At 47.4% G+C, this 19,589-nt stretch overlaps 9 protein-coding genes and 1 non-coding gene across 10 annotated transcripts; 4 read left to right on the top strand and 6 right to left on the bottom strand.

Moving 5' to 3' along the window:
- Window positions 1-316: 316 nt before the first annotated feature.
- On the bottom strand, window positions 317-788 carry AO090012000466 (uncharacterized protein; the record flags this gene model as incomplete). Its single annotated transcript, XM_023236496.1, has 2 exons — window positions 317-367; window positions 423-788. 2 exons carry the CDS (start codon window positions 786-788, stop codon window positions 317-319), a joined length of 417 nt encoding a protein of 138 aa, XP_023091415.1.
- An 827-nt stretch (window positions 789-1,615) lies between these two features.
- Window positions 1,616-3,537, bottom strand: AO090012000465 (cytochrome P450; the record flags this gene model as incomplete). Its single annotated transcript, XM_023236494.1, has 7 exons — window positions 1,616-2,344; window positions 2,403-2,537; window positions 2,594-2,620; window positions 2,672-2,855; window positions 2,903-3,100; window positions 3,122-3,208; window positions 3,260-3,537. 7 exons carry the CDS (start codon window positions 3,535-3,537, stop codon window positions 1,616-1,618), a joined length of 1,638 nt encoding a protein of 545 aa, XP_023091414.1.
- Window positions 3,538-4,695: 1,158 nt separating this feature from the next.
- Window positions 4,696-4,767, bottom strand: AO090012t00014. The gene has a single exon. It is a non-coding gene; the product is annotated as a tRNA-Trp (tRNA).
- An 848-nt stretch (window positions 4,768-5,615) lies between these two features.
- Window positions 5,616-7,397, top strand: AO090012000464 (fungal specific transcription factor domain-containing protein; the record flags this gene model as incomplete). Its single annotated transcript, XM_023236493.1, is given in 6 exon segments — window positions 5,616-5,994; window positions 6,063-6,483; window positions 6,554-6,842; window positions 6,951-7,252; window positions 7,271-7,303; window positions 7,379-7,397. 6 exon segments carry the CDS (start codon window positions 5,616-5,618, stop codon window positions 7,395-7,397), a joined length of 1,443 nt encoding a protein of 480 aa, XP_023091413.1.
- A 318-nt stretch (window positions 7,398-7,715) lies between these two features.
- Window positions 7,716-8,298, bottom strand: AO090012000463 (uncharacterized protein; the record flags this gene model as incomplete). Its single annotated transcript, XM_023236492.1, has 2 exons — window positions 7,716-7,722; window positions 7,805-8,298. 2 exons carry the CDS (start codon window positions 8,296-8,298, stop codon window positions 7,716-7,718), a joined length of 501 nt encoding a protein of 166 aa, XP_023091412.1.
- Window positions 8,299-9,061: 763 nt separating this feature from the next.
- AO090012000462 (uncharacterized protein) lies at window positions 9,062-9,645 on the bottom strand (the record flags this gene model as incomplete). Its single annotated transcript, XM_023236491.1, has 2 exons — window positions 9,062-9,089; window positions 9,287-9,645. The coding sequence occupies 2 exons, from the start codon at window positions 9,643-9,645 to the stop codon at window positions 9,062-9,064; spliced, it is 387 nt and encodes a 128-aa protein (XP_023091411.1).
- Window positions 9,646-11,684: 2,039 nt separating this feature from the next.
- Window positions 11,685-13,073, top strand: AO090012000461 (putative solid-state culture specific protein; the record flags this gene model as incomplete). Its single annotated transcript, XM_001727423.1, has 1 exon — window positions 11,685-13,073. One exon carries the CDS (start codon window positions 11,685-11,687, stop codon window positions 13,071-13,073), a length of 1,389 nt encoding a protein of 462 aa, XP_001727475.1.
- Window positions 13,074-13,167: 94 nt separating this feature from the next.
- On the bottom strand, window positions 13,168-15,337 carry AO090012000460 (putative FAD monooxygenase; the record flags this gene model as incomplete). The annotated part of the gene is made up of 5 exons (XM_023236490.1): window positions 13,168-14,145; window positions 14,209-14,429; window positions 14,487-14,967; window positions 15,043-15,229; window positions 15,285-15,337. The coding sequence occupies 5 exons, from the start codon at window positions 15,335-15,337 to the stop codon at window positions 13,168-13,170; spliced, it is 1,920 nt and encodes a 639-aa protein (XP_023091410.1).
- A 745-nt stretch (window positions 15,338-16,082) lies between these two features.
- AO090012000459 (O-methyltransferase) lies at window positions 16,083-16,718 on the top strand (the record flags this gene model as incomplete). Its single annotated transcript, XM_001727421.3, has 2 exons — window positions 16,083-16,589; window positions 16,671-16,718. 2 exons carry the CDS (start codon window positions 16,083-16,085, stop codon window positions 16,716-16,718), a joined length of 555 nt encoding a protein of 184 aa, XP_001727473.3.
- Window positions 16,719-17,344: 626 nt separating this feature from the next.
- AO090012000458 (uncharacterized protein) lies at window positions 17,345-17,875 on the top strand (the record flags this gene model as incomplete). Its single annotated transcript, XM_023236489.1, has 3 exons — window positions 17,345-17,515; window positions 17,568-17,693; window positions 17,744-17,875. The coding sequence occupies 3 exons, from the start codon at window positions 17,345-17,347 to the stop codon at window positions 17,873-17,875; spliced, it is 429 nt and encodes a 142-aa protein (XP_023091409.1).
- Window positions 17,876-19,589: the final 1,714 nt, after the last annotated feature.

Raw genomic sequence — 19,589 nt, 5'->3', positions numbered from 1 at the left:
AGATCGAACAGGAGGGTGATGTTACCCAGCAAGAGCTTAGTGACATTACCAACAGTGCCCGACCAATCCGCCTGCAACGAAGAGTCCAATACCAGCTGCATCAGTGACAGCGCCGCGCCCGCCAGATCCAGTAGGATCGCGCCAATGGAAAACCCGGCCGTCGACTGCCGCCGATAATTTATTATTACTTGGGGTGTGTATTTGACGGCTGTTAGAAACACCTTGATCATGCCGATTACGTAGACCTTCATGTGGAATATCTCAGTTAGCAGTTATGTAGTGGTTTCCATCAGCCGGTTGGGGGGGAAGTGCTCTCTCACCACGTCAATCCATTCCCACGATGCCGATACCAGAGCCCATAGAACGGCTAGGTAAAATACCCCCATGCAGCCCAAAAATACCACAAGGGTTGAATTACTCACCCGCTGCGGCTTGGACTTGAAGTTCCAGAACCGCGCGCAGAGGAAGTGGCTCCGGAGATAGCAACAGATTAGGGCTCCGTGGAGGGCGTAGACGAAATCGTTCCATTGGACGGTTGGCTTGGGGCTCTGAGGATGTCGCTGGGCATACTGTGTGCGCACGACTGGTGAAAAGAGGAAACAGGCGTTGAAAATGGTGTATGCAGTCAATCCGAGTAGGTTGAGCAGGGCAAAGTCGATGGAGAAACCGTCTGTCGAGTGACGGCGGTGATTATGCAGCACTTGCGGGTAAAAAGACAACGACCATAGGACGAAATAGGCCCAGCCCAGAATTTGGGAGATGCTTTGTATCCATGTGTCGCTCGACATGGAGGGCTGGATATGGATAGAATTGGTTCTTGAACTGGATTCGAAGAGAAGAAAACAAGAGAGGCGGCTGTGACTTGGGGGGAGTTATCAACATGCTCGGCTTCGGCATAGACCCGGAGTTCGGAATTCAGCAACATGGTATTGAGCTATGCACCACGGGGATATTACCATTCCAGAGGAACATGAGAGGTGGGAATATCGAGAAAGATCGGTTATTCCTTCCCTTTGAATTAAGAGGTAACTGTTAGTGTTAGTAGTAAAGATAATCTGTGTGTATGTGAATGTGGTATCCGCAAATGTGTTCTTGGGTGTTGTATATGCACAATTAAGCTTATGACTTGTGAAATCCATCATTCAATATGACAAGTATATCGGCTGCTTGTCAGCATCACTGTGCTGATACTGATTTGGTTTGACAGTATAATTATTAGTGCATTGTTAAACAGCAGGATTCTGCACTAGTTCTAGGTCTACCACGCTAAATTACGTACCTAGGACAAAGTAGTAACGGACCCTTTGTGAACATATAGAACACTATAGTATATACAGGGAGGTACATCTTCAAATTGGTATAGCTTGTTGAGGGGATATCTTGCATCAGGATAAACACTTATTACGTCTGAAGGAGCTTGTGAAGAGCGAAAGCTCGGGGGAAAATGACAGTGTCAATTGAATCTTCCTCTTATGGATCTTTAATACTTCTGGTTGCGTTTATAGATGTCTAGTCATTGAATCAACATATCTATCAAACAATAAATCACTCAAAACATATAGCGGCAGAAATACACTGGAAAACAGCTAAACATGGAAAGCAAATACATATACCCCTACAGTACCGCAATTGCCCTCCGCAACTCCTCCGCATGGCTCTCCTCCCAGGGATACTGCTTCTCACCAGCCAGAATTAACTCGTGATGACCTGCACTACGAAGCTTAATGTCAACATCAAATGGCTCTGGATGACTGATAAGACCAGCCTGGAACTCCGGCTGTATATCCACCTCCTTGCCGTCGCGAATGGGCTTGGCGATGTTGAAAGCAGCCAGAGTGCGAGCGATGGTAAGCCATAGATTCGAGTCTGCTAGGTTCCGCCCGGGGCATACCCGACGTCCAAACCCGAAAGCGAGGAGATGGGGATCACGTTCGGGCGTGTGGCCGTTATCACTCAGGAAACGCTCAGGTTTAAAGGTCATTGGGTCGTGGTATTCGTTGGGGTCGTGGGTGAAAGCCCTACAGGGAAGTTTGGTAAGTAAAAGAAAGTAAGGAGTACGGGGCCTAACACACCATATATTCGACAGTATAGCTGCCCCCTTGGGGATACGATATCCCTCAAGCATATCATCCTCCATAGCCATATGGGCGACGCCCATAGGCACAATGGGATGCCAACGGAGGGCCTCCTTAAGGAGGGCGTCGATGTATGGAAGGTTCCCGCGGTCTTCGAACCCGGGTAGACGTGTTGCTCCAACGACCCGGTCAATCTCCTCTTGTGCTTTCCGTTGTACATGTGGATATAAGGCCATCGTCAAGAAGAAGCACATCATCGTGGATACCGTCTATAGTGCTTATTAGGGTCCCAAGGTAGTCAGTAGTAGGTGGCCATTCGTTACTTACTGTATCTGCACCGCCACCGTAAAGAGTAGCAGTAGCCCACTTCACAAGATGCTCCTCTTCCGAGCCCGGCTGGATATTCTCTGATTCAAGATAGTACGAAATGATGGAAGGCACATTGCTCCCTTGGGTCATTTGCTGCTTCGTAAACGCATACGGAACGTTACCTAGATTCCTGGCAGCCGTTTGGAAACCTTCTGCTGCCCGCGTACAGCCTCCACCTGGTGCCCAGGAAGGGAGGTGTCTCACTAGAATAAGACCTTTGAGCATACGTGTTCCATAACAGAATAAAAAGAAGACTCACAAATAGGAATAGAATCCACAAGCCAAGCCCCAGGAACCATTGCCAACGAAAACTTCCCGACCGCGTCTTCCGCAAGATCCACCAGAGGATCGCGCCCGTGCGGCTCAACAGTGTATCCGTAAGTGATCTTCAGTATAACCGCGCCGGTCTCCCTGACGACAAGTTACTCTAACATCCATATGTTTTGGAAAGGAAAGACACCTGCTTCTTAATGTGTTCGAGCCAATTCCCGGGATCCCTCAGCATCCGTAAGAGATATCGACAAACCTCCGCATCCTGGATATGGCTGAACCGGCTGATAGCTTTATTGGAGCCGATCTGCTGGTGCGCAACTTTGCGTGTGGTGCGGAGCCGTTCAGAGTACTCGAGGATGGTCATAATATCACCATAGCCGGCCCTTTTCTATCAGCTTCGTAACGTGTATGTGGTGAAAAGACGATGCTTACATATGGGCAAAGGTGCACGACGGTCGAGATGAGTGTATGGCGGAACGCTTCTCCAAGAGCTCATATGCGAGACGCGCTTCGTTTAGAATGATGATTGTTTGGCCGAACACGGTGACGGAGCTAACTGGGCCTTTCCAGAGTTCTTTCTTAGTCTATCGGTAGTTGCAATATGCCGATGCTGGGAGTATGTACCATAGAGATCTTTGTGTTTCAACCAGTGTAACCAGTCCCGAGTGCCTTGCGGTGGAAGATCCCAGAGATTTCCAATAATTGGTTTTGGCCGGGGACCAGGAGGGAGTGGTGCAAACGACTTGGTTCTAGCTAAAAATGATCTTATAAAGTATAGGAATATGACGCCGATGGCGAGCCCAAGAACCATGTAAGACATGTCCTATCTAGCATCTATACAGAAATTTTGAAAGCAAAAAGTCAAAGAAAAAGCATGGGAGCGTTTGAGCGAATATAACCTCAATCGAGTTCCTTATAAGAAGGACAAGAAGAGGGGTAACGCACCCTGGCGCTATCTCCACTCAGCTGAGCTTCTGCACTGCAACAATATCTACGGCCTCTAAGGCGCTAGGTGCAGCTGATATGTAGAAAAGCCAGGGTTGAATTACTAAATTGCGAATGCCACTGGTCCGAATTAGGGCCTGTGCAGAATAACAGAGCTCTTATGGGACAGGGTTAAACAACCTCACATCCCTGACAAAAGTACCGGTTCGCTTACATAGTATTATAGCCGAGGATATTGCACCTGTTACAATAAGCGCTTTGGTCTCGAGGTGTCCTTGTGATTAATTTGCTTTTTGCATCTCCTGTTTTTGCTAGTCAGTCTGTGTATACAGCTTTGTCTGTCTTATGGATTTCAGTTGTGCCGATTGGTTTGGGAGTATTGTTACCATTCGGCTCTAGTAGTAGAATAGTATATGAGTTAAGATGACTTGGGACTTTATTGTAAGACAAAGAGCTGGAAAGCTGGTTAGTCGAGGTAGTTTGAACTCGATTTGCAACGTATTAGAGCAACCGACTTGATGCTGTATGTTGGTATGGATGTGATACATTAACCTCAACAACTTCTAACTTAATCTAAGAGAGAGTTGTCAAGACCAAGCATTGCAATAAGTTATATTCGCAGCATAATACGCGTAGACAACTATGTTTATAAAACACCAATATCGGGGAGATCAAAGTGAAGGCGTCTCACAATCATAACGCTTCCCACATTCGTTATGCCATCTTAACACTACAATCCTAGTGCTTATTAGCAGCCTGTCTAATTAAGAACTACGATGTCTCCATTCATGTGCGATATCTCTCCAAACACTATAGTAAACTCCCCAAACCTCGCCATACATCTCCGTCCTCATATTTCCTATTTGTCCCTTTATATGGTTCATCTCCCGATCCAAAAGCAAACTGGCGCTGTTTATGTTTGTGCTCGGTAGATGATAATAGAAGGGATATCTGACACCGTCTTGTCTTGAAATTTTGTTGCTCTAAGATAAGCTATGTACGATTATGAGACAAGAAAAAAAAAGATATGGTGTGAGCCCCACCCGATTTGAACGGATAACCTTTCGATCTGGAGTCGAACGCGCTACCGTTGCGCCAGAGGCCCTTGGGATGACTAATATTAAGGATACAGTGTTAAATATTGTCTACTACAAACAGAGTGAGGCTTGATTCCGAATGCCGATGGATGAACTCCGAACGCCGAGAATAGCCCTAAACATCTCCCATGTCAGCCCCCTCATTCCTCAATCTTGCTTTCTTCTTCATTCAATTGTTATGTTTGACGTAGCTACAAATAAAAAACATAGGAGATAAGAGATGAACTCACGCCGTCGCAATGGAAAACCCGCTTCCTGCGAACCCTGCCGCAAGGACAAAGTCCGGTGTGATCATCGTCTCCCCGTCTGTTCTCGTTGTCAGAAGAAACGCCGGACTGCCAGCTGTTTCTATCATCCGGCGCCGTTGACACAAAGATCAAAGAACATTACTGTAAAAGCCGCCTCATCTGAGGCAGTTAATACACATTCTTCCTCGCCTTCAACTCCGGAGCAAGATGACCCTGATGCTTGGCTGTTGCGTGCTAGACCCGCATCCACGCCGATTTCCACGTTTTCGAACACCGAAGAGCCGGGATCACAATTAGACGACGGGTTTAACCTGCTGGTTACTGCTCGCTCATTGCCAACTGGCTATTTAGGTCCGACCAGCTTCGTCGCGGCATTGGAAGAGGATCACGAGCTTGTTTCTAGTCCCAGCGAGCGACAGTCACAGGACGACGCAGGAACCGCGTTCCCATCAGACTTGCCACTGTATTGGGTACAGCGTACAGCAGAAATACTACGATCCTTGGAAGGTTTCCGAACAATCACACAGCTAGTCTGTGAATACTATAGACTAAGCAAGGCGGCCGTCATACCATCTCTGGTCCTTAACGCACTACCCTCAATACAGGCTATGGTTGACGAAGCTCAACTGCATAAAGGTCCACCCGAACAGGTCGCGCGTGTTCTTCGAAACACAAAACAAGTGCTCCATGTACCATCGACTATGACAGGAAGACATTTCCATGAGCTTTTCACGGGGCCTAATTTACGGCTGGAGATATTGGGACTTTTCTATGCGATAGCTGGCCGACTGAGTGTTTTCGGCCTGGCTCATGATAAATTCCCCAGGCAGAATGGAATGGCAGCTCGTGAGCGGTTTTCTCGAAAGATGCTGGCGGCTAGTGATGCGGTACTCCAGATTTGCAAGCTCATCGCCCCAGTCAATGACCTAACGATATGGATGCTGTATGAAATTCTATTATTGTCAAAGGTGGCCCATGGCGACGCTAGTAAGTGAAAACCTCATAACACCGAAAGTAGCTAGAGGCTTGGAGAATAGTTATTTACCATGCAACAGGCTCCGCAAAGTGGCGCAGGCTCGGCGACCTGTCAACCCATATATTCGAGCTGGGGTTGCATAGAGACTCCCAACAGTCAAGCTCTCTCCCACTATTTTTAGTCGAGTCTCGCCGGAGACTCTTTGCAGCGACATATCAACTCGACAAGAGCATTGCGACGTTTCTGGGCAGACCGCCGAGGATCTCATTAAGACATTCAGACTGTCGACTGCCTCTTGATCTCGACGATCGCTCATTGGAGGCTGATCAGTCGGAGATTGAACTCGCATTGCAGGACTTGGACAGCGATGGATGGAATACTCAAGGCAGTCTTCACCGATCCACCTTTTCCCGGCAACGGTTCCTGGTCGCTACCTTTCGCGAGGAGATCCTAGAAGTCTCTTTAGAGACCCAAAACCATAGGACAGCCGAGAAGCTGAGGTGAGTGACTGAATATTCGAATTATTTCCTTCTATTAGTTCCTTATAGACTTTGATTATGTGGTGAACAGGGATATTTCTATGCGTTGTCATCAAACATGGGATTCAATGCCGAAGCAATTGCACTACAGCCCAGATTCTCGGGATGAGAACATGTCAAACACGGTCTGTATGATGCTTATTGTATCATACTTAGCTTACCTATACAATGACTTCCTCATTCAAAGGCTCCTTGTTCAGCAAGACCCCGAAGCCTACTCTGCTTTACTCAACGTGAGCTCAACCATCCTGTCGACCGTTCTAGATTTCTGCGCCATGCGAGAGGATATGGTTGACCTTCGACCAGACTTCATGTGGACAGTTCGTACCTCCTTTCCAGACAACGTGTAATCAAGGCTAACAAAAGTAAACTAAAAGAATCTCCTGTACGGCTTCCCTAGTGCGGCTGTTCTAATAAAAGCGCTTCAGAAACAAGCGCGCACCGGTAAACCAATACCCTACCAGGGCTCACGATCTGTCTTGATTCGTCATTTGAGCGTTTTTATCTCGCATTTAGAGTCGATGTCTCGACCGGGGGTTGTGAACCAGGAGCTGTTTCACCGCGCGAGTAAGATATTCTCGAGCATCATCGACGAGGTTCTGGAACCGCGTGTCGCGGTAACACTCCCGGGGCCTGATATAGATATATTGGCAGGTTCGGGGACGTGTATGATCGGAAGCGATGATTTGGAATTCTTGGATATGTTGGAGTTTGGAGGATCGATTGATCAGTATATGATATTTTGAAGATATGTGATGCCCCTGGTTTGCTGGCTGCGATTGTAGGATGAGGAAGGATATGATATCAGATTGTTGCTTACAGTATGATCCTTATATGTTTCACTTGATCTGAACAGCGGACTAATTCCGAGTTAACTCGGCTAGAATATTATCCCGGAATCCGAACTCCGGTATTGCAATTATAAGACTGTTTAAATTTGTATACACTGAGCCCTCATAGTCTATCTTCTTCGGAAGCCCTATATTCATCCCGAGAGAATTATCATTATACATTAGTTTCGTACATACATATCTGTACCATGGTCATGATTGAACCGAAGAAAGTAAACGCAAGTCCGTATCCTCATTATATGCCTCGCTGTGTTCCGACAAAGAAGTAACTGTTGCATGTTATCGACGTGATCAAGCGTAGCCTCCGTATATCTGGATCTTGAATGAACTGCAAGAGCCACATCATACCCTAGAAAAGCAATCACGGAAAAAACCACCTATAAATATTAGCCCTCCACCCAACCACACATCTTAGATAGGAGAAAACTCACCCAAAAACCACCCCCCAAGTCAAATAAACCCCCAAAAACAACATCCCAAGAACGAAAACCAAACCCTCATTCCCAAACATAACAACACCCCCCAAACCCCCCTTCCCCTTCAACCACCCCGGTACCAAATCCCCCTGGCAAGTCCTCCCCGGAACCACCAAACACCCGCCAGCCCGCCGCCGACACTCCAAATGCCGTCGCCTGCGCTCCATGATACGGCGAATGCGCAGATTACAAAAGGCCTCGTCGGTCCGGAACGAGCATTTCTCCATGGGGCATTCGAGTTTTTGCTCGAAGCGCTCAACGAACCAGTCGACTTTGAGGTGGACGCCGGTGTAGACGAGGGCGTAGAAGTGGCGGGAGGTGTGTTTTAGGGCTAGGGCGTCGGGGTAGGGGAGGTAGGTTGAGATTTGGAGGTGGAGTTCTGTGGGGAGGGTTGTAAGGGTCTTGGGGGGTTGTTTTGGGGGTTGTTCATTATGTGGGACTTCGTTCATTGTTTTGTTGTGTTGGAATGTGGGTTGTATGTTGATGTTGTTGTTGATCTTGATATGAGGGTGTTTGGTGAGGGATCCACGGTTCAAATAGGGTTGGTTGCCGATACGGGGTTGTTGGTTGCCTAATGGAATCCGCGTTGAAACAGGCCACCGTGGCTGGTATATAAATAGCTCTGTACGTGGTGGAAGTTTCGGGGAATACGAGACTTTATATCTTTAACTTTTTGGTGCTTGTTTTAGAGATTTAAATCTCATGATCGTCGACAGGGTTGCGGCGATGTGTCAGACGAGGCTTTCTGGCAGGGCGGAGGCGGAGCACTGCCACAGTCGAGCTATGACAAATTTCGAAAGTCCAAGAGTAAGATTTTTATTTAGCTAAATTGTATGGAGTAAGGGAAATGGAGTATTTGAGTATAGAAATAACAGAATGTCTTACTGCTAAATCCAGTACGGTATAGTCAAGGATGTAGTATCTTGTCGTTGAAATAGTTTGAACTTTGCCCAAACCTTGGGCAATTTAACCAATTTTATCTCGAATTAGGGTTTTCAGAGTAATACTTCTGATGATGCTTAAACATGTACATACCAATCAGAGCCCTTTCACCACCTTCACTCGGACATACTAGTATCTCCGTTGAAGACAAGTATCTCCTCCCGGTGAGTCCTTACGGTGGGCGATATCAGGTCTTATATACTACAAAAACCACTGGATCGACACACAATAAAGAAGTTTCAAATTGGACATAGCGAATTCAGCTCAAGATCAATGTTCAACTTGATTAGCCACCTGCCTAGGACAGTTGGCAAGCCCATACATAAATGACCGTCTCAAGGAATGTATTCCCCCCTCGCTCCTCCAACCATTCCCAAAGTTTCCCGCGATTATCCTCTTCCCAAACCCTAGGACCTAGACTATGCACCAATAATTAGGGACCGCCCTGAAAAGAATACGTTAGCTAACCGTCTTTTGTGTTCCCGATAAACTCACTTTGATTTCCAGCCGTCTTTAGTGTGATCATAACCGCCCCCAGGGCAGGTATCCACGATCTTCTTGAGTAGCTTCTTGCACTGGTCGACTGTAATGGTTGCATCACCCAAGTTTCCGTTGTTCATCCACAAATTCACATTATGCGGACTATAATCGACCTCAAGACACTGCTTTCTCTCCCTCCTAGGTTCCCATTTGGAAGGGGCAAGATTATTGCACCATTTGTCAATTGCGTGCGCGGCTTCACTTCTTGCAGCTTCATCCTTCCATACGTCGCTATTATAGCACGTTGGCTCACCAAAGGCAAGGTAAGGAAGTGCAAGCACGGTGGCAAGAACGGGGAGAGCTTGGAAGTGCATATTGATAGATTCGACTGAAAAGTGGTTTTTGAGGGAAATAAGCAAGAGAAGACTTTGATTGTTGCTGAAGAGAGTGAGTATGATCAAGAAAAGGTGGATTGTCGAGGGGTCGTTTATATCTTTTCCTTGAGAATGACAAGCAGCATTTCCAAGTCATAGCCCGGCAGTTGATTCTACTCAAGACCAACACAAGTTCTGATCATCCTCCAACATATAGCCAATATAGGAAGATGACGATCCTGCCAAGGCGCTATAGATGGGGAGGCCTTATCCCCTCGCAGGGACACGGGAATATCCATATACTAGTAGACCTGATATTGTCCGAGAAATGCTTTGCATAGCCATCAGGCCAGAATGATCTACATCGTTTAACCTTACGGGTGCTAGTTGTGCATTGGAATAACTATCCAATGCCGGGGGCCTTGCATTACCCCGTCCAGGCGGCCTAGGTAATTTCCTAAGCAAGAACTACTTGCGACTACGAGAAATCCGTAGTGCAAGAATGCCTTATATCTGCAACTTTGCGGGAGGAGAGAAGGACGCCTAAGAAAAAATATTCGACGATCGCCTGCCTGAAGCCTTTTGAGGATCAAACCACCCCTGCAAGAACTTCATGAAAGTCTTTCTTTCCTGGACTCAAATGATGGGATATACTGAAATAAGAGAGTTATATTGGGATATTCCAGCAGCGAAAATATACTTCTTTCTTATTTCCCCTGCTTCTGTGAGTCAAAATCAGATACATAGGCTTGTGGATGAGCAATAACACCTCTTAGACTGCCAAGAGCTGGGAATACCCTCCATATAGAACAAGACGTCCTATTGCTTGCTATCTATTTTGTTGGATATGACTTCTATTTACCGCTTTCAGCTACGGTAGACCCTTTCCTATCAAATCCTCCTGATCTTCAAGCTTCACTACATATCGAGTAGGATTGCGCGAAGTGCTTGCATAAGGCACATTGCAAGGTGGATATAGCCCCTCTGCTTTAACAAATCAGGCAAGATGAAGCAGGCATGTGTGAAGCACCGGGGAAACCAAGGGTTGTCAGTGAGGTACCCATAAGTTCTGATGAGCGAAGGCAGTTGCCCACTTCATTTCTCTTCGTCACTATGCTTGAACTTTTGCTGGTCTGTCACCTATGTTAATTTTCTCCTAGGCCAAGTAGGAAGATCGGCTGAACAGGGCGTGGAAGCTGATTCTTTGGCAGTTCATTACAACCGTGCTCTTCTATGGTCAGCTCCCAACGCCCTCCGAGGTTCCCAGTCAGTACATAGTTTCCTAATATCTTTCTGAAGAGAAGACTTACTATAAAGAACCGTTCAGTCATATGGAAGGAACACACTCTCTAACTGGGTAAGTAGCTTCTCAAGCCCTATAAGTCGATCCCAGTACGTACAGTAAGAACTATACTGATATTATGCAGGTGGGGGAGTCTTTTCACAGCTTGACTCCAGGTTCGTGCAGCTTGGATTGACGGCGTAGCGGACATTAAAAGCGAGATGTTGAAGTCGGATTATGGGTTCTTTCCCCGAATACTGAGAGCACTAGAAGCAAATACGATAGCCATCACCTCTAGTTTCAGAAAGAACCCTCGAGAACTATGACCTTCAGTCGGGCTTCATTGAAGTAAGATCTAACATCGGAATCTGGAATAATTACGTGCAAACCCCATATTTCTAACGCTTTCACAAACTCTCTAACCTCTTATACATCCGGTCCCTTACCATACTACCACACAGGAAGTCCAAAGAGCGCCTATAGTTGCGCAGATATATCACTCTAACCCTAGTATATCGTAACTGTAGCTAGTACTGCACGGCTGGTCCATATGATCAACCATATAGAAACTATCTAAGCCACCCCACAACTTCAACTAGAGATAACTTTAGCTACATTGTTATGCTTCCGAAAACGGCCGGTACGCAAACAGACAGGTGCTAAAGTGTAGAAAGAAGGTTCTCTCTCGACCTACTACCAAACGAAGAACCATTTTTCAAAATCTTTTCCTGTTGCACTTCACTGAATAGACAGCCAAATGGATCGCGCAGTTCCCATCACACTCGACTACACCTTACGCGACCTATACTCGGACAACGATGAAGATGACCTAAAAACGACCCTTATCTACTATCCTTTGCAATTCGGGTATATGCATGAGAGCCCATCAGCCAAATATGTCTATGGGTATACGCTTCAAAGCGACGATGAGAAAGCGGCGTCCTCGTTTGCCATGGCAGCCAACATGGTACCCCAGCGCTACGCCTTCTCGGCAGGCCAGATGCCACTTATTATCCTAGACTTTCATTCAAGCAACAAGCGGAAAGAAGCAAACCGTAAAGCTTGTCAAATCATTGACGAGCTACCAGCGTATCAGCTTGATATTCGTCGGACCTTCTCCCAGTTAATCCCCAACCAGCAGCCGACGTTGACTTTTGCCAATAGCCCAGAAAGCATATCTTTAGCCTCTGGGGCGCGGATTGCCGTTTTACTCCCTACAGACTGTCTGTCCCATCTGCCCCACGTCGTTCACCCAGAGACCCATTATGAGATCCTATCGAAACGCGGGCTTGCTCTGTCTGGGTTGCCGACACCACCGTCCCAGGTGATTGACACAGGTCTTATCGACTCAGACAACCCGGTTCTTTTAAAAGAAGAAGTTGCGCGGATGGTAGAGTCAATTGACCAACGTCAAGTGCCCTTTGTTGTCAAGCTTCCGCAGTCCATATCCGGCATGGGTACATTTATGATCACCACGGAAGTCGAAAGGGGCCGAGTGAAGACTCTCCTCACGGAGCAGTTCGGGATGATGTTACGGCAGCTCAATAGATCCAATCATCACCTGTATCCATGCTCCATGGTCCTTCAAGATTTTGTTACAGGACCAGTAGTGGCCTTGTCGCTTTTTATTACAAAAACGGGGCAGCCACGGTTCATTGCTTGTTGCAAGCAACGCTTCGATGAGCAGGGTCATTGGATTGGCGGCTTAATCTCGTACCGCCAGCAGGCAAAACTTCGTGAAACCTTTGCAGTCATTATGCAGATGGTGGCAGATTTCCTGCATAGCAAAGGCTACCATGGGCCGGCTGGTGTGGATATCGTTACTGATGATCGCTCGGGGGAGCAGTTGATTATCGATCTCAACGTCCGGGTCACCGGTACGTTTCATCTAGGGCCTCTCACGGGACACTTTACTAAGCGTGGGCTGTTTGAAGCTGGCATGACTACAGTTGACTTTCCATGTTCCCGAGAAAAATTTGAGCAGATGTTTGCAGACGAGATTCGCAATGGTAGTCTGATCGTGAGTGGCTGGGTCCATGGCGAGTCAAGTCAGCTCAACCACGCTGCAATCACTATCGGGGCCAGAGAGCCTGATGAATTAGAAGAATATTTCAGACGCATCAAAGCAGCTACTTTGCACTCGTAGTCAATATGAACGAAATCTTTGTTATCTAGTGTCGACTTGCGACAGAGTTTCATTCCTACTTTACATTCAGCCTTTTTGTAACATTCTATTCTATTTATAAGTCTTGAAATGTTGCACTTTGATGAGATTCCTCCGGCGTGATGGACGTCAAAAAGCGTTCCAATCCTTTGCCGTCATCCATGTCCGATAGAAACGACAGATGCTGATCCGGTCGCAATAAAACCATACAGCCCTCTGGACCAATCCCAAAGGATTTATACAATTGACCTCCGCCAGCATGGTGGTACGCTTTCTCGTCTACCCATACCCTGCTGTAGTCTACCCCATTGTCCTCCGTCCAAGGCCGGAAGACCGCTGGCAGATCATGGAGCTCGATGCGGAGTCTTTCTGCACAGTGGATAAGGTATATTCTGACGAACGCGGAATCACGTCTCATCGCGCTTGCGTGGTTGTTCAGTCTCTGAATGATAGACTCGGGGTGACAAAGGGTTTCTTCCAGGTGGTTGAGACGCTGCATTTGGCGTGGATCTGCAATGTCACCACCGAAAATGATTAGACTCCATTCTCCCGTGCTGGGCAGGATATGTTGTAAATGCCGCGGTTGCGCGTCACTCTGGTTAATGATCAGCATGCTTGGAATTCGAGCCCCGATCCGGAGGTTTGTCGTTTGATGATGGGCGACAGATGTCACCAGCAGATTTGGCTGATAAATAACAGCGAGGCCGGAAGCGGACGAGTTCTCTTCCTCCAATGCTCGTTTATGGTCTTCGTCGAAGGCACCGTGGAATGTTTCGCCGTCCGCATTCCTGCGACTACACATTCCACGGCAGATCCGCTTGTCAAGTGCAATCAATCTCTCGGCGACGGGTAGCCTCTCCTGTTGGTAAGTTTCGAGGATTTGTGGGTGTAAGGCACCTCGGATGACTGAGGCGAGTTTCCAGCCGAGATTGAACGTATCTTGCATGCTTACGTTCATTCCTTGACCTGCCTTTGGGGAATGCGTGTGAATCGCATCACCGGCAAGAAAGATACGGTTATGCAACCCGATTTTCCGACACACTCGCTGGCCAACCTAGCATAGCTGGTTAGCTTTCAGGGGGACACCATGTATGGCGGATACTGCGGGCGTGTGTACCGTGTATATCGTGGACCAGTCGATATGTTTCGTCCGCATTGTATACGGCTGCATGATCTTCTCGACCTGACCCATGAGGATCTCACCGTCCTGCTCTTCTCTGTATCGCATGGCCACATTTGCGGGAAGCTCAACATAGACACGGACGAGCTTTCTTTCTCGCGGGATCATCATAAGAGATCCGTACTTTGACTTTACGATGAACCGTTTCCGTATGTCGGCTGCAGGCAGTTTTACCCTTTAGCAAAGCACTATGGGATATCCGGGGCAGAACTCACGGAAGTTCGTAAGGGGGATGATGTCCAGAACTCCCCAAGAGTCGCTCGAGTTTTCCCCCTCAAGACGGAGCCCAAGTTGTTTCCTGACCCAGCTGTGTGCTCCATCACATCCCACAAGATACTTAGCCTCTACCACGGTGCCCACCCCTGCATATCCGGAGTCATCCGAATGAGTCTCACTACTCGTATCGCTACCGGGGTTCTTCATGTCATTGAAGTGGGGTTTCAGTCTCGGAGCCACGTTTTCCAAATTCATACGAATTGGAAACGTGCTATGGTCATCGATCGTGTTGTAATCGATCTCTAAAGAGGTTGGAGCCGTCTCTCGTCTAACGTCAACGCTATCGCGACCCCGGACGTACTCCATGAGATATTCCTCCACTTTGGCTTGGCCGAGTGTGGACTCATGGAACCGCGACCATCCGGGCTTGGAGTTCGCAGTGACGCTCTGTCTCTGGAGCTTCCCATCCACTGTGACGCCCTAAAGTAAACAATCAGATAACCCCAGACCACACTCTACCTCGAACAATCGGGGTATATGAAAAAGCTCCCTCACCCATAACGCAATCTCTACCGTATGGTTTGCTTCCGCCCAGACTCGGTCTGCAAGGCCAAAGCTGTCTAGGATTTCCAACGTTCGGCTTTCTAGTCCGTCGGCGCGACCGCATTGCGTTTGATGCGACTTTTGGTCAATTAACATTGCTTTAACGCCGGTCTGAGCCATCCATGCGGCGGCTATTAACCTACTCGATAAATGTTAATATCATTGCAGGGATCATAACGACTATGGTAACAGACCCTGCTGGACCAGCCCCGACGATAAGAACGTCGGTCCGAATTGTTTCACTCATGTCGGCTCAAGGAGAGTGTTAATTTAGAGTGTTGCTATGATAGTGGGATACGGAGTCATGATGTATATTAGTACTGTGTAATCAATCGGGAAAATAGGCCTCCATGCAGTCTATCTAGGAATGGTCTGCTTCATATTCTGACGTTTTCGGATATACATTAGTAAAAGAGACATGCTATGCTACCGCATTCATTCTGATACCTTCTCTGGAATGCTTTTCGTTAGGTGGATCAGCGTTGCATCATCCCTAGCTAATTCGGATTTATGCTTGCGGATCAGGGCCAAGGGATATAAAAGATAACCATCTACTCATCCAGGTCAAGATGTACAAAGATCTTATTTCTAACAAATCAACCATTTCAATCTCTTGACATTAGATATTCTCACCTTAACTCCCCAAACATGTCCCCCAGCATCGACTCACCCGCCGAATACTACAAACCCGAAGAAGATGTCTTCGTAAGCATCCCATCCAGACACTGTATACAATTCTCACCATAGACTCGAATCAGTGCAACGACGGCCGCGAAGACCAACTTCTCACCTTCATAACCAACCACCCCCAGCTCCCCCAAATACGTAACTCACCAGAAGCCGTCCTCGCCGCCATCGACGAATTCGGCCGAACCAGGGATTTCCTCATGAATGTCGGACCTCACAAAGGCAAACTCATAACCGACATCATCGCCACCGATCAACCCACCACCATCCTCGAGATAGGAGGTTACATCGGCTACTCGGCCATCATGTTCGGGCACGCCCTCCGCAAAGCATCAACAGCAACCGGCCGCCACCCACGATTCCTCAGCCTCGAAATGAACCCCAAGTTCGCCGCCGTTTCGAAAGCCCTAGTCTCCATCGCAGGGTTAGACGACATCGTCAAGATCAGGGTAGGGCCATGTCGCGCGTCTCTGCACTCTCTTGCCAAGGGAGGCAAGCATAGTGGTTCTTCTGAGCAGCAGCAGCCCTGGGATATGTTGTTCCTGGATCACTCTAAGATCTCGTATTTGAATGATTTGAAGCTGTGTGAGGAGTTGGGGCTTGTGGCGCCTGGGTCTACGGTTATCGCGGATGATATGAAGAGGCCTGGGAATCCGTGGTATTCGGAGTATGTGAGGGCTTCGCCGGGGAAGAAGGCTGAGGACTGTTTGCCTTTTAAGGGGTGTCTTTCGGATGGGGGAATTTCGTTGGGGAACCCGGGTTTGGTGTATGAGACGATGTTGGTGGAGGGGTTGGAACCCACGGGGCTTATGGTGAGTTTTTACTGTTTCTTTTAACTTTGACCATATTTAGAAGTGGGTGGGAGTTAAATGAGTGGCTAATGTTTAGTATAGGATGCGGTTGAGGTGTCAAAGTGTGTGGGTCTGGTAGAAGTCCAGTAGAGGAGTGTGATGGAGGAGAACTCTGTACTATGTGGGAAAATACAATTTGAATAAGGTTCTCCGGAACTAGTAGTGTAATCTCCTCGATGGGCTATCTTCCATCACTTAAGATAGGACCATTTCTATATCATTTCCTTGCATGTAAGCGAACTGCTCCACAGCGATTGACACGATTTAATCTTTCCGCGCCATGGGTTCGGATCACCAATTATAATTCCACGAAATAAATAGTGTCTCCGGAGAATCCATAACGGGAGTCTGCAGTGACGATCATCATCTTAGGAGGGCCTGGGCATCATACGGAGTACGGAGTAAAGCCCTCCACGAGGGTTCGCTCAGCTGGGACCACATGGGGAAAGGCATGGAAAATATGTCCTTGTCAATGCTCAATAAGGGTGCTGATCCACCTGATGGATCTCGTATTCAATCCAGCTAACTATACGGTAGTCCGAGAAAGTATAAAGAAAGATTCCAATCGATCGTACAGAGGGAGGAGTGTTTATATAAGTGGCTCTTGAAGCCCCACGATTTCACACTGCAGGCGTTCTTTACATCTCTACTACTCCTTTTTTTTTTTTTTTTTTTTTTTTTTTTTTAATATCTTTACTTTGTCAACCTGATCCACGATGCAGTTTAAACTCTCCGCCCTTACTGCCCTCTTGGCAGCGTCCGCCTCAGTGTATGCTGACAGTATTAGCGGCTCAAAAGTCACAAACATTCTAGACACCCTTACGAAAGGTGCCAGAGACCTGAACAGCAGCCTCCAGAGCACTCAGGACGCTAGCTCAACTGGCCAGGTTCGTATAGTATATGGCTGAGCTGTTTGAACGTGGACTGACCTCAATTCAGACGATTCTTAGCGGCGAACAGAAGGCCATGGCTGAGAAGCAAGATGCTCTTTTGTCACTTGCAGCAGAAGGTGATCGTCGTGTCGCTCCGAAAGACCAAAGCGCCGTTTGCCAATCCCTCCTGACCGTGGGTTTCCCGGACTGCCAGCTTCATGGGTAGTGAAAATATACTGACAGTCAACTGCCCGATGTAGTACTTCAAGGCTGAACAGGAGCTTCTCCTCACTATCATTGAGAAGAGGGAGATTATCCAGTTTCCCCTCGGGACTGCACCCATTGCGACCGCACTGGGCGCCGACCAGGAAATGACAGATGTATGTGGTTTCATGGGTTCCTTTGAATGGTGCTCTATCCAAGGACCTTGCGACTGACTGGCCGTGTTCTTTTATAGGCTGTGTCGTACGACGTTATGCGCAAGGCTTCTATTTGCTCCGACGACGTCAAAAATCATCATTGGATGACCAAGGCCGCTTTCACACAGGCGTCCGCTAGATACACCCTTCCTACCAACCCTATCAGCTGAGTGTAAAGCTACTCAAACCTTGTGGCTTCATTGACTGGGCTAAGGAAGTTGCCGGGAAACTTTCCTGGCCTGGTAGTTAAGGTCTTGGAAGAGTGGCAATGGGCCGACAGTTTTCATCAACAACCTAAGCCGGGACGCGCCTAATGGCATATCTAGATACATAATACATGTTAATATTAATCGAGATAATTACTATCTGTTGGAATCAGTAACTCCAGCTTTCTTCTATTCACCCCGGAGCTTGTATAAATATCGCCTATGAGCTTGACAGTATGGTAAATGTTGAAGGTAGCAACCTCCGCGTAGCAGACACATCTGTCCGTTCCAATCTTCCGTCTCTAAGAACGATTATATCATAAATATTAGAAGTGATATCATTTCACTACAACAGAATCGAAGAGCCAAAAGATCTGTACCTCTGCAACTTTGTCATTTTTCTAGAGCGTACCCCCGAACGGGTTCAATGCACAAACTCACCATGAATCTGGAATACGATTGATAGCTCTGGAGTTGCTACACTTTCAAGTAAGAAATACATAAGGTACAAGCCATATTGTATCTACATCCATGCAGCTGCCCCTCGTCTCGTTGTCCAGAAACGATTGTTGCTCGGATCGATATCCCGCTAATGTTGACCAGCTACAATGGCACAACCGTGAGATCTACATTGCATCCCCAGCGGCGGATAATCGAAGAAATGTGGAGCGAATAATATAAACGAGCTATATTCAGGCCTGTCCCCGAAGGTAACATTTGCAACCTGCACTCGGAAACGAGGAACAGCCGTCACAGGCTGTGAATGAGAAACACGAGCCTTAGACTGCCAAGAGCTGAAGACATCCTGCATGCAGGATGCATGAGCCCTAGTCTTCATAGGAATAGAACAATAAATGACACCTTCCCTAGCCCTGGTGAAGCCCCGCTCAGCTGTCATTCAGCCACGTCTTGATTAAATCCCAGCTGGCCCACTTGGAAATCAAGGAAATGTTTGTTGGCCACCGTTTAGTGAGACTCAATTGCATAGTAAAACTTCTCATTTGTCTCTGTTCTTCCTCCCAACATGCTTCGTTTATTACCTAAGAGACATCATCATCTGCAATGATCCGAAGCTCGTTGCTACCCTGCTTCTATACTATAACCTCAGAATATCATGTCCCGACACGGCTATGTCATATTATTGCTTTGCACAATGGGAATTATTGGACGTCAGCCAGCAGGTGTCTAGGGTATCGTGCTTACATTCTGTCACACTTTCACACATCCCTGCATATATCTCATGACACCTGAAGGGAGAAACAACGTCATACTATGCATAAAGCGATGCCTGACACTATAACATATTTACATGATTGGACGTATGATCGCTAGCAACATGCCACGAACTCCCTGTTGGTTCATCCCAACACTACATTGCCAGCTCGATTGCAGAAACGCAATGCTGGTCCATATCCAATCGTCCCTCAAGTTCGGCAATTGCGGTTCCACAGAGATATGTTATAA

This window comes from Aspergillus oryzae, chromosome 4 (assembly GCF_000184455.2).
Source record: "Aspergillus oryzae RIB40 DNA, chromosome 4".
Taxonomy (NCBI): Eukaryota; Fungi; Ascomycota; class Eurotiomycetes; order Eurotiales; family Aspergillaceae; genus Aspergillus; species Aspergillus oryzae.
This window is presented reverse-complemented; position numbering and strand designations above follow the sequence as displayed.